The following is a 12,763-nucleotide window of genomic DNA, read 5'->3' on the forward strand; positions in this document are numbered from 1 at the left end:
TCTCTCGATCGTCTCACTGACCTAAAACTCCAGACAAGTGACCGGAAGGACATAATACGCATTTCCAAGAAAAAATATATAGATCACTGATCCATTCATAACATTTCGTGCAACTATTATGAAAATTTTGAATCCTTATAGTTCGGCAACCGATTGAGATATCGGAACGAATCAAAAAGTGACTTCAAAGGTACAGTTTCTTCTACATTCCAAGTGATTTTTAATGACAAAATTTCTTTTACCACACGTTTTACACAATACGAAATATTTTCTATACACTAGTTTTAACAGAATATATAAATATATACGGTCTAATAATCGCACAAACTTAATTTTGCTTTTCTTAAACTATATATATATATATATTTGATTTTACAGAAATTGAAACTCACCTTCCAGAAGTGGATCGTATACGACAAGTCACCGCGCCACGGCCTGCATTTTCGGTGTCCACGGTGATGCAGTACTCTTCGCCTTGAGCCAAAGTGTGTTGAATACCCTCTTTGATCTTGCATTTCTCCGCTTTTCCGGTGGACACGCTCTGCACGAATATTGGGCATCCAGGCACCTCTTTATCCCCGTATTTTACGTTGACTTTGTAACGGCCGCAATCATCGGGCAAGTAAGTCGCCTTGTACTTCCCATCCCCGAGATCTTGAATTTCAACCCTACGAGGCATTTGATCCGGACCCTGGATAGAAGGAAAGCCGAGGATTTAAAATTGAAGAAAAATTGGTTTATTAAAAATCTCAACTTACCAATACTTGAACCTCGAGATCCCCGTATCCAGCCTTCGAAGTATCCACGATGAAATCGACGGGGAAGGAGGCGGTGCAAACAGGCGAGACGCCGGGTCCCGAGATGACGACTTTATTTGGCTCGACAGTGGGCAAAACTATCGGTTTGAAAGGGCTTCCTGGTATATTTTCGCCGTCAAAATTGACCCCGACTTGCAAATTGCTTCCCGCAGCCGGCGGCTGGTACGTGACCTCGTATATACCATTCCCGCAGTTTTTGATCACCGGCTTTTGAACGCGGCCCTTGTTCGTTTTCAGCATTACATCCAATTGCGCCGAATTGCATTTCGACGTGTTCACTATAAATTTCGTAGGTATCCCCTCTCTCACCGTTTCCAGACCCGCCCCGTAAGCGGTCACGTTGCTCGCCTGCGTCTCGTCCACGACCAACACTTGGAAGGGGGATCCGGGGATGTGCTGTTCCGCAAACTTGATGGATATCTCGTATTCGCCGGGCGCCGACGTGTAGTACTGCACCTTGCACGTTCCGTCGTCGTTCTCCTTGCAGATCACCTCCGAACCGTCATCCCCCTCCATCAATATAGCCAAACCCCCGTTTCCAGCATCTGAACATTGTCGACAACAATTAATCATTGCCTCGACGACCGAATCGATTCGAATCCACGCTTTTCTTCCAACCTTCTTCTTTTACCTTTCGTGTTTACGACGAACACGTTGTACTTGTTCACGAACCCTTTCTCCAAGCCTGGCCCGTACGCTTTGCACTTGCTCGGGTCGCTGCGGTACTGAACGTTGACGGAAAACGGTGAACCAGGCACGGGCACGTTGTCGTAACGTATGTCTATGGTGTGAGGGCCTTCCTCGAATGGCACGTAACTGACGCAATACGTCCCGTCACTTTGCAGAGCGATCACTTTCTCGGTCGTGTTCCCGCTCGGATTGTTGATCCTGCAGGAAACTTTGTCCATCTCGTTTTTCCCCTTCGCGAGGGCTCGCGCGTCGACTGTGAATTCCGTTGCACGATTAACGCACGGACCTGAAATTCACAAATTCGTGTTATTAATATTCGAGGAATTTTTTAATTCTGAATTAAAAGAAACAACAAACAATCACGCAAGAAGAACTCGGTGCTCGCTAATCGATAAAGCGATTAAATTTTCTTGCTGCGAATGGAAAGAAAAGTATTTAAATCTAAATAGTCTAGGGACAAGATAAGTAATCGGGGCAGGAGGGAAGAAACCTTCGTTTCTGCCGAAAGTATGGGCGACTTCAACTTCTAGATGACGATAATTCCTCTAGATTATCTAATTCAACGCCTGAGTCGTATGCCTTTTCTAGCGGAAAGCAAAAAAAATATAAAAATACCACAAAGCATGCATAATGTGCCGTTTACAACGAGGTGAATTAAAACGAGGAATTAAGTGGCGGTACATTCCGTATAGGAAACTTTATTAGAAAAATAGAAAGAGGAAGAAGGAAAGACTGGAGATCTCTGTTAATGTTGAGAAGCAAAATCGAGATCGGTGAACACGCTGAGACACGACAAACACGGTACCGTTCGGTTGAATGCCGGTTCCGGTGACCTTTATCCTCGACACATCGACGTCTTTTACGACGATTGCCTGGAACGGTGATCCAGGGATGTGCTTCTCGTTGAACGTGATATTGATACCGTAATCGCCGATCTCGGTCGGCAGGTACGCGACGGAGCACGTGCCATCGCCGTTGTCGCGGCAATTGATGGCAGCTTCGCAGGGGCCTTCGACGGTGACGCCGAGGTTACCTTGGCCAGCTCCACGGGTGTCGATCACGAATTCGGCCGGCTTGTTCACCACCCCGTGGGATAGGCCCGGCCCGGAAGCACGAACCTTCTCGGGGTCGGATCCGTGCACGCAGGTCAATCGATACGGCTGATTCGTTATGGGCTCTCCGCCGAAGCTGATCGCCAACAGGTATTCGCCGAGCTCCGTGGGCGTGAAATTCACCAGGTAACCCTCGTGGGTCGGGACCACGTGGGCCTTGACGCGATTCCCCGATGGAGCCGTGATCGTCACCTGAAAGTCCGCCGGCCTGCCCGCGTCCTGGGTCAACACGCGGAATTGCTGCAAGCTGTTCACAGGAGCGGCTGGATGGACATGGATTCAGTTTCGAATTCACTTTTTTCCTTTTCTCTTCGATCTCGAGTAAAATAAATATCTTTCGATATCGCTCGATTCTTTCTTTTTACCCTCGTCGATATTGTTTCATTGTCGTTATCGTTTCGATACGTGTGACACAAGTTGGACACGATGATTTCGTGGTTGCAAGTAAAAATCGGAATACAATTTTGCGTGTGTTGTAAATTTGACACGGTTCGTGAGTTAACGAAAAATTAAATTTCCAACTTTTTCCTGTGTTTCAAAAACATCCTGTGCGAAAAGTTTTATGCCGTTTAATTCTGACCGAGTCGGGCATTGAAAATGTAACTAGTTAAAAGTTACGAATAAAGTTACTTTGAATAATTATTACTCGTTAATTAAAATTACATTTTATTCGTAGTTATTATCGTCGATCCGTTTTTCGCCGCTACGATTATTCGCGATCATTATTATTATTATTATGTATCGAACAATAACTCATCGAAGTAACTTTATCCGTAGCTAAATTAAATTTTCCCCCATTATCACCGAGTTCTAACCGGTTCAAATAATCAAGCCGTAACGATTGTAGAGAAAAACAGATTATTTTATACTTACTTCGCGCAAGATCGTCCACTTTGACCTTCGATACATCGACGCTTGACTGCACGTTAACCTTTATGGGACACTGGGGTATATTCACGCCCCCGTAATTCAAATTTACGACGCAGGCGCCTGGCTCCCGTGCCACGTAGGTGACAGTGTACGTGCCGTCCTTGTTATCGGTCACCGAGAACGGGATCTCTTTCTCCTCGCTGTCCTTAATGCTCACCCGGAGCTCGCCCGGGCCGCCATCGCGGCAATTGACGGTGAAGTGAGTCGGCACGTTCGACTTCACCCCTTTCTCCAGCCCAGGCCCGTAAGCCGTTACCATCGAAGGATTTACTCCTTCCATTTTCACTCTGTAAGGAGAGTACTTTGTCGCTACTCCTCCGTACACCACCTACAAACAAATTTCCAACATGTTCTGCACATATACGGATATAAATCTTCTACTCTCTATTCTCAAACGCGAGTCGAACATGATAAAATTTGTCGCGCAGCTATTTCATAGAATACCAAATTTCTTTCTTCTCACCATTACAACGTGATCCGAATTAGATATAGGATTATAATGACACTGGACCGTTCCATCGTGCTTGTCCTCCAAACGAACTCCAACGTCTCTTCCGTCCCCGTCCTGAACGATCACTTCCAAAGGTGCTTGGCCAGCTTTTCTCACGTCCACGGTAAAATTCGTTGGTTTGGTACTGAGCAAAGATTCCACTCCTGGACCGTATACCTCAACCTGTGGTACGATCACAATTAAGTTCCTCGATCCAACTTACGAAAACCGTACAATTCATTTCCTTTCTTTCTTTTTTTCTTAACGATGAAATCATTTCAAATTTCATTTCTCCGTTTTATTAAGTATCGTAGCAAGTATGGTAAAATCGAACCTTGTCAGGATCGAAGTCACCTTTCGGTAAAATGTCGACGATGTAGGGCGACTTGGGTATGTCTTCGCCGTCGCACGATATGCGAACCGCGTACTGGCCAGGAGCGGTTGGCAAATAAGATATAACGCCGGTTCCATTCCCGTTGTCCTGGCAAAATATTTTCGCCTCCGAAGGGCCCTCGATCGCGAACCCGAGACCGGCGTTCTCCTTCTTCGCGTCGATGAAAAATTTGGCCGTGTGATTGACGATCCCGGTTCGTAGGCCGGGGCCCCACACTCTGATCGACGAGTCCTTGTAAGGGCCGACGTTCACCTCGAAAGGCGACTTGGAGATTTCCTTCCCGCCGTACGTGATCATCACCACGTACCTCCCCTCTTTGTTCGGCACGTAATTGCACTTGTGCGTTTTCTGGTCGACTTTGGTCATGCTGAAACGTGGAAACGTGCTCCTTTATCTAATATTTGTTATATTTAAAGACCAGTAAGAAGAACAATGACTCACTGTACAGGTTGATTGATCCCTCCTGGACCGATGATTTTAACTATGGGCAGGTCGTCCCCTGTGTCGTTCGTGACGATAACGAAATCCGCATCGTCTTGAACGCGAACCCCGTTCGGCAATAGACCTCGCCCATAGGCTTTGCATTTTTTAGTATCCGACACTGAGCCTACTTTAACGTTGAAAGGACTTCCGGGTATCGGTTTCCCGGCAAAGAACACATTTACGGAATACGAGCCTTTCTTGGGGGCAGTGTACTCGCATGCCCACACCTCTGGTAAAGGTTGGCGCAATCTCACCGGTACGGTTGTCTCTGACTCCTTTGAAAATTTTCATCGTTTTTCAAATTCGAGTGCGTTAAATTTTTCGTTTCTTTCTATTACACGCTTTACCTGCGCGTTCAAGATGATAACTTCCGGCACACCGCGTCCAGCGGCCTTCGTGAAGATATCGAAGTAAGTGGGTCTGTTCGCCATAACTCCTTCTGGCTGTAATCCCGGCCCACTTGTCGTAACCTTACCGGGATCCCCTCCCTTTGCCTCCACGTTCACCGTATAAGGACTCTTCGGTATTTCCCTTCCAGCGAAAAGTACTTTTATCGAGTGCGGCCCTTCCTTCTTTGGGGTGTACGACACGGAATAGGTGAGATTTTTGTCCTTGTTGAATCTAACGTCGACCTTCGAGAAGAATTATTAAGAATGATTATTAAAAAAAAAAAAAAAAACACGGGTTAATCACAGCTCTGACCACGTGTTTATTTGAAAATCTGACAATTAATCGTTAGCGATATAATTTATGCGAATGCGGTTTCTTTTAGAGGTACAGAAACGTGCCAACGTGTGATTGACTTGACAATTAAATCACACGTGCCAGAATTGTAATTTGAACGGTTTTAATTGTTTACATTTTGAACGTTCGTTTTAAAACGTGGACAACGATACGTTTTCGATAAATAAATTGTGTATTTCTCGATTTTCGAGCATGATTTTTTTAAATAATAATAAAATAATTTCGTGAATTCGATCGAAACAACCGTAAGAAAGAAATGAATAAAAATATTATAAAATTAACTATTACGTCATCCGCATCCTGGTTTATATCTAATTTAGCTGCGATTAGACGAACGATTAGAAGTTTCCTGAATGGTGGTTAACCATATTATACGTGATAAGTAGATAAATACATGCTTGCTAACACGTCAGAATTTTTTAAAGAATGAAATAATTAAAGAATATTAACAATTTTTTATGCACGATGGATTGGCAGAGCCGTGACAAATTATATTCTTACCGGTATTCTGTTTCCCTCAGGATCTTCTACGATGACGTCAACATCCCCTTTACCAGCAGAAAACGTTTCGACGGTAAAGTTAGCCGGTGCTCCTATAACTGGACCGGTTGGTTCAATACCAGGCCCGTAAGCACGTACTCTAAATCAAAAATTATTGTACCCGTAAATAAAAATTAACATTTCAACTTTATTTCCAAACTAATTCCTATTTCAAATAAAATAAAGCAAGAAACATAAAAATTACTTAGATGGAGCAAAATTATATTCAATTTGCAAAGTACAGCTACAAAATTTATGATTGTAATTTCTAAATTTTTATACTTTTTTACAGTAATTTTTATTTATAAAAAAAAGAAACATTTTCGCAGCGTTGCCTCGTAACAATAATAGTGGATACGTATTCTTAATCGTTGTTAAAAATAAATAAATAAAGATGAAAATGTAAAAGAAAGACTTTTTTAACGCATATTTACGTTATTATCCGTGGTAAATTAATATATAAAAAAAGAAAAAAAATTCTTGCTTCGATCTATTACTAAGACGATTATTAAGGCGTTTGATTAGAACAAAATGGACAACAACAAAATATAACTGTCTAATGCGTAAGAACTACAAGAACATTATTACAATTATTTTAATCGAATAGTTAGGAATTAATTGCGTGATCAAACTGTGCGTAATTATTAATTATGTGACAAAAGTGTAAACAGCTATAAAAAAAAAAAAAAGAAAAAAAAGAACGAACGTCAAAACACGATATCTACGCAACTTACCGCGGTGGCGGGATACTGGAATCGGAAAACAAAATAGATTCATTAATCATACAATCAATTTTTCCCATTTCAACGAAATTCTATCTACGAATTGTTGTTTGACTTATCTGGATTTTTTGTTGAAACTTATATTATTGAAAATTAATTGATCAATTTGCATACCTGTTCCTATTGGCACGTGGTCGAAGAGGTGCCCCCGGCTTCAATTTGGCGTTGGGGTATTGACTAAGATACGTCATCATCGACATTTCGTCTATATTCGGATTAACCATTTCCTCTGGTTTGATAAGCTGCGTGAAAAAGATGCGTTAGAGATAGAATAGAATGAAGAAAAGGGATAAAAAAGAGTCCTCGATTTCTTCGATTTTTTCTCCGCGCGACATTTCAATTTTGGATTATAATTATATTCAATAATGGAATAATTATCGTTTACCTGAGGTATATTCAACCAATCATCGGCCAATTGCATCGCTTCCGACGCATTTTGAATTGCATCAGCTTTATTCCAATTCGGCCAATCGGGGCAGAGGCCTGATGCGACTCCGTCGACCAAAGCACCGATCGCACGGCCATCGTTCCAATCGGTGGTAAAATTGTTGATCTGTAATTCTGGGACTTTACTCTTTATCCAACTGATTAGCCTTTGTTTCGGTCCCTCGGACTGGGACACCTCCTCCCCGTTCCACAGAGGCATCGATATCGAATAATGTAAAATTAACGTCCATATTAGACCCAGAATTAACTTTAATTTCGAATCGACGATGTCCGATGAATCTGTAAAATTATTTTACAGGAGAGAGATGAGTTTGATTCAAAAGTAAGCGAGAATTCGAAGAAAAAGAAGAAGAAGAAGAAGAAAAAGATTTCAATTTATTTTTTTTTTTTTTTTTGTAAAATATTATAATCTGAAATATACATACGTAATCCTTGCATTTATGGAATAACTACTTAGTGATACAACGGCTGAGAAATAACGCTTACACGTAAAAATGAATCAATGCTCATTCCGAGAAAAAAATAAATTAAGTTTAACGTGAACGAAGAAATAAAAAAAAAATAATAATTGAAAATTGATGATAAAAAATATGTATAAATTCTTCGCTCTTTTTAATTCAAAAAGAGATACATAGGAAACATCGAAGTAAAATATGTATTGCTCCAAATATTTTATATATATATACATGTATATGTATAAAAGTTATTAAGTTGATTAATCATAGATGAAGATGCAACTCTATTACGTGATCGTAAATCAAAGCTCGAATTGTTGTCTTAGCGTCTATAATATGTAATTATATCGTAATAGCGCGTTACATATAATCAATATTCAATATTACTTCATTTGCAAATTCTCTTAATCGTATTTCAATTTTATCATCAACGATGAATCATCTCAATGTTTATCACATACTCGAACATAGTGCAACATAATAAGCAACTAGACCTTGAACCATCTTCCAACTTGCAACTCGTGCTACTTATTATAATCAACACGAAATGAACGGATTTTATAGCATGAACGAATTTTTCAATTAGACTTAGATATCAAATCAGATTATGATTATATTATTAGCACTTTAATTTTATTTTCCTCATCCAGATAATGAAACGTAAAAAAAGAAAGGCTGATTATTTAAGCGTATTAAAAACGATTCATCCGAGTATTTTGGGTAACTGTAACTCCTTACCAACGATATTATTAGATATCGAATAACCGCAGTCAGATTTGATTTAATCCACGGCAATTGCATTGGCTTTAATCAAATTTGGCAACTTCACTGTAACCGTTTAACGCGGGTATCTGACAAATTTATTTTTAGTAAAACACATTCGCAGCATTGTTAGTTCGATTAAAATTAGATAACAATTCTTCTTGACATCTTCAAATGTGAAATATATCATTTTTCCTTTCTAGTTAATTGAAACATTACACTTATGTAATATCTTGAAAATGAGAGACAAAAATTAATCGAATTAAAATAAAGCAGAAAATAATTACGAGTTATAATCAAATAAAATAAAAGTGAAAATTATATGTACATCGTACACAATAGACTTTAATTTCGAAAAAAATTCTATTCATATTGTACACAATGGGACATCTCACTTTACGTTGTTATTTACACAGATCCGGTATAATGATGAGTACATTTGTGGGAGCGAAATTATATTAAAAGCAATTTAGATCCATATAAATAGGTATATGTTGGAATCATCTAATGATAAATCACAGGAGAAAAAAAAATCTGTTATGCATTTATACTAATCTATTTATTTATAATCCATTTCAATTGCAAATTTGATAATACAAGAAATTTTAATATAAATAAATACGTTATTATTAATTTTTACGATCGCGATAAAAAATGTTATTTAATTCACTTCTTGACATTCATCTTTAAAAATTTGAAAAAAAAATACAGAGAGCATGATCGGTGATACAGTTGGAAATTATCTCCTACACGGGCACCTAATGCACGTTGAATTCAATGACGTAACCGGTTAGCCATCAGTGACGTCATCGTCTAAACTCGCAGTGGAATACGGTCGAGGAAAACGTCATGGGCGCTCGAGAAAGAGTGCGATCGACAACTCGACACATTCAAATGATCAATTTTCTTGGGTTTTTATATTAAAAAAAAATATATATACATATCGAGTGATCTGTCAAATTTTTTTCTTAAATAATTCAGAACAGCAAACGACTGTTATAAGATTATTTTTATAAATTTTTTTCTAATGAATGAAAGCATTGACATTAAATAATAAATAAATTTAATTAAAGTAATTTTATTACGGATGTGCAACGTTTTATATTGAACCAAACGAATGAAACATTTCATACCGTGATAAATGTATTGAGAATGTTTGATAAGTTATGTATAAAATGAAAAAAATATGTATGATTTATTATTTATCATTTTTAAAAGATAATTTGAAAATATGTATTATGAACTTTTTAATGAATTAGCATATCTTTAAATTTAAATAAAGAAATTTATAAAATATATAAAAATGCCAATTATGTATTATTTACATAATTATGTATTACATAATTTAACTAACGTTCAAAAAATTTCGTTAAATTTTTTTCCATTTTAAGAAAAGAGTATCTTATCAAAAGAATAATTTTGGTAGGTAAAACGAAACCGAGGATGACGTCCCGCTTTGTATCTGAGCAAATATGACCTTCACCTCATCTACGACTGCCTGTCTGCATGCCTACTTTCTCTCTCTCTCTCTCTCTCTCTCTCTCTCTCTCTCTCTCTCTCTCTCTCTCTCTCTCTCTCTCTCTCTCTCTCTCTCTTTCTCTCAGATTTTCAAAAATATTTATGAGAACAATATTATTAATAGATTTTGAACTAAATTAATCTACATACTTAAAAAACTAATATAGCTTGATTTATGACTTAATATTTACTACATTATGATATCATAAAATTTTATTATTAATTAAATCATTTCTCTAACCTGACTTTATTTGATTATTATCCATTTAAATTGTTTCGATTTTATTTAACAGACATATATTCTTAATTTCATATTGGTCATTCAAGAATGCATCCTCTTCATCTTATTACTGTGAAGCATCAGTCATGTAAAAGTATTTTTAAAAATATTTTTTCTTATTATCATCTAATCGTTACTCGCTAAAATATAAGAATTTTTAACATCATAGTTATGTCAAGTAAAAATGATAAAAACGTGCCTAATTATATTAATTATCAGTTCATCCTCAAGATTTATATTCCTTTCAAAAAATAGTTGTATGATGATTCATTCAACTGAAAAATCATATTTTTTTTCTTGGAATGTAGTTATAAAAAAATGGAATTAGACAAATTTGTATTTGAATATTAATAATTGATAATTATAATTCCAATTAAAAATAAGTTATTGTAATTATGTGAATTATTTTATATTTACAATCATTTTATAAATAAAGATTTTTTTTTCAAAATACACACTTTACAATTTATAATTAAACTATACAAATTTATAAGTAATTAACAGCAATTTTAAAAGTAAAATTTGTAATAATCATTTTTTGAATAAAACCTATTAAAGTCAATATAATAAAATTAATTTTCTTTTAAGTTAGAGTATTAAACAAATCTCTTAACTATTACTATTATACTAAATACTATAAAATTTTTTCTTTTGATTATATGAAGTGATATAAAACGATATTCCAGATTTTTTAAACTAAATTTTTATTTAACTAAATAAATTATAACTGAATTAAAGATCCAATATTTTATATTACGTGCTGCAAGATTTGAAATATTTATATAGATTACAATAACAATACTATCACTAATACATAATTCATTATCTTTACCATGATTTAAGTACTTTATTTAGCTATGATTGATATAAAATAACAAACAATCTTATTTAAAATTATGCTCATGAACTCATGAACTAATTCATAAATTTTTTGATAATAGGATTGAAGCAAAACATATTCAGCAATTAAATTAATGGCATGGAAATTGATTTCATCGTTTTTTAAATTTTTTACCAAAAACAAGATTGTTCTGAGAAATTTTTGAATAAATTTTTTGATTATCCAATTTTTCTCTCAAAGACATCATTGTTTTCTTTACAACTAATTCGAATCTCGTAATTGCCTCTTAAATTTAATAATTTCCCAGCTCACTTTCTCGTCTCGTCGATAATAATCGACAATAACTGATATTTTAAGCTATGCTCCACGCAAATCTTACTTAATAGCGTGTTTATAAACAGTATTAACAATCGCGCGGAACTAAGGTGATAAATTACAATAATGAAATAATACAGAAACATATTTTTACAGTATAAACATAATTGTGATCAAAACATAAATTATCCAATACGTTTTTTTCTATTAAACATTCAATGTCAATGAAATATTTATATTGAACAAAACAAACAACATTAATACTTTAACACGAGTCAATAAACACGTTAATTTAACAACTAAAAAACGTATATTTTGCACGTTCAAATAACATAACTAAAATGTATGCAGATAATAAAAAAGGAAAAGAAAAATCATCTATCTCGAATTTCACTTTACTAAACTAAATTTCTAAGAAAAACGTCTTGGTCCTCTTTCTTATTTTTTTTTTGTCCCTCTCTCTACTTCTCATTTTGTTTCTTTTCGTTCCTTCGTTCCTCCAAAGAGAAGGTAGAAGAGAGAAAACAGATAGACTTTTTATGGCGGTAGCGATTCGAACGAATAGATTTTAACCGCGAAAACGAAACGAAGCCGGGACGAGAATTAAAGAGAATGAAAAGAAAGATACGATTGGTCACTCACCGATATTAACGATCCTTATTCCCTCGTCGTCCAAAAATTTCAATGCCACCGACACATTCTCCAACTTCTGTGATCTAAACACTGGTTTTTGACTGTGCTTCGGTAGCTTCTTCTGCGCGAGCACCTCGATCAAACTGATCAGTAGAAGGCCATCGGACAAATCACATTCCAAATCATCGATCTGTCTGTTCACCGTTTTCAGCTTCTCGTTCGCCCATCTCGTGAACGTGTTCTGCTGCGTCCGTTTCCATTGGGCATCCTCGAGCAAATCTTGTTCGTACATGTCGTCGTCCTCTTCCTCTGCGTTCTCGCACTTGACTGACTTATCGTTCTCGCACATTTTATCGGCCGGCTCGCTCCTACGGGACACGACATTGGTAAAGGTGAGCGCTATGGTGGTGGTATTTACCTTGTGTGCGTTCACACGTTCCCGCTCAATGTCCTCCCCTCTCCTATCCGAGTCTGTTACTTTTCTCTTTCTACTTTATCTTCTCTTGTGTGTGTGTGTATGTATATATAT

At 36.9% G+C, this 12,763-nt stretch overlaps 1 protein-coding gene across 8 annotated transcripts in view; it reads right to left on the reverse strand.

Annotated features, from left to right (window-relative positions):
* LOC107996106 (filamin-A) overlaps positions 1–12,763 on the reverse strand; it is a 36,612-nt gene that overhangs the window by 19,436 nt on the left and 4,413 nt on the right. For 3 of the 8 annotated variants that reach the window (XM_062074053.1, XM_062074054.1, XM_062074055.1), the window contains 14 exons: positions 12,244–12,602; positions 7,369–7,709; positions 7,098–7,225; positions 6,936–6,950; positions 6,163–6,301; positions 5,265–5,549; positions 4,876–5,192; positions 4,375–4,801; positions 4,014–4,223; positions 3,494–3,878; positions 2,314–2,883; positions 1,450–1,794; positions 759–1,363; positions 393–691 (listed from right to left, as the gene is read on the reverse strand). In XM_062074053.1, coding sequence (XP_061930037.1) covers positions 393–691; positions 759–1,363; positions 1,450–1,794; positions 2,314–2,883; positions 3,494–3,878; positions 4,014–4,223; positions 4,375–4,801; positions 4,876–5,192; positions 5,265–5,549; positions 6,163–6,301; positions 6,936–6,950; positions 7,098–7,225; positions 7,369–7,709; positions 12,244–12,602 — 4,425 coding nt within the window. The remainder of the gene's footprint in view (positions 1–392; positions 692–758; positions 1,364–1,449; positions 1,795–2,313; positions 2,884–3,493; positions 3,879–4,013; positions 4,224–4,374; positions 4,802–4,875; positions 5,193–5,264; positions 5,550–6,162; positions 6,302–6,935; positions 6,951–7,097; positions 7,226–7,368; positions 7,710–12,243; positions 12,603–12,763) is intronic. The other 5 variants (XM_062074056.1, XM_062074057.1, XM_062074059.1 and 2 more) reach the window with 3 other exon arrangements.

The sequence above is a fragment of the Apis cerana genome, linkage group LG4 (assembly GCF_029169275.1).
Source record: "Apis cerana isolate GH-2021 linkage group LG4, AcerK_1.0, whole genome shotgun sequence".
Lineage (NCBI taxonomy): Eukaryota > Metazoa > Arthropoda > Insecta > Hymenoptera > Apidae > Apis > Apis cerana.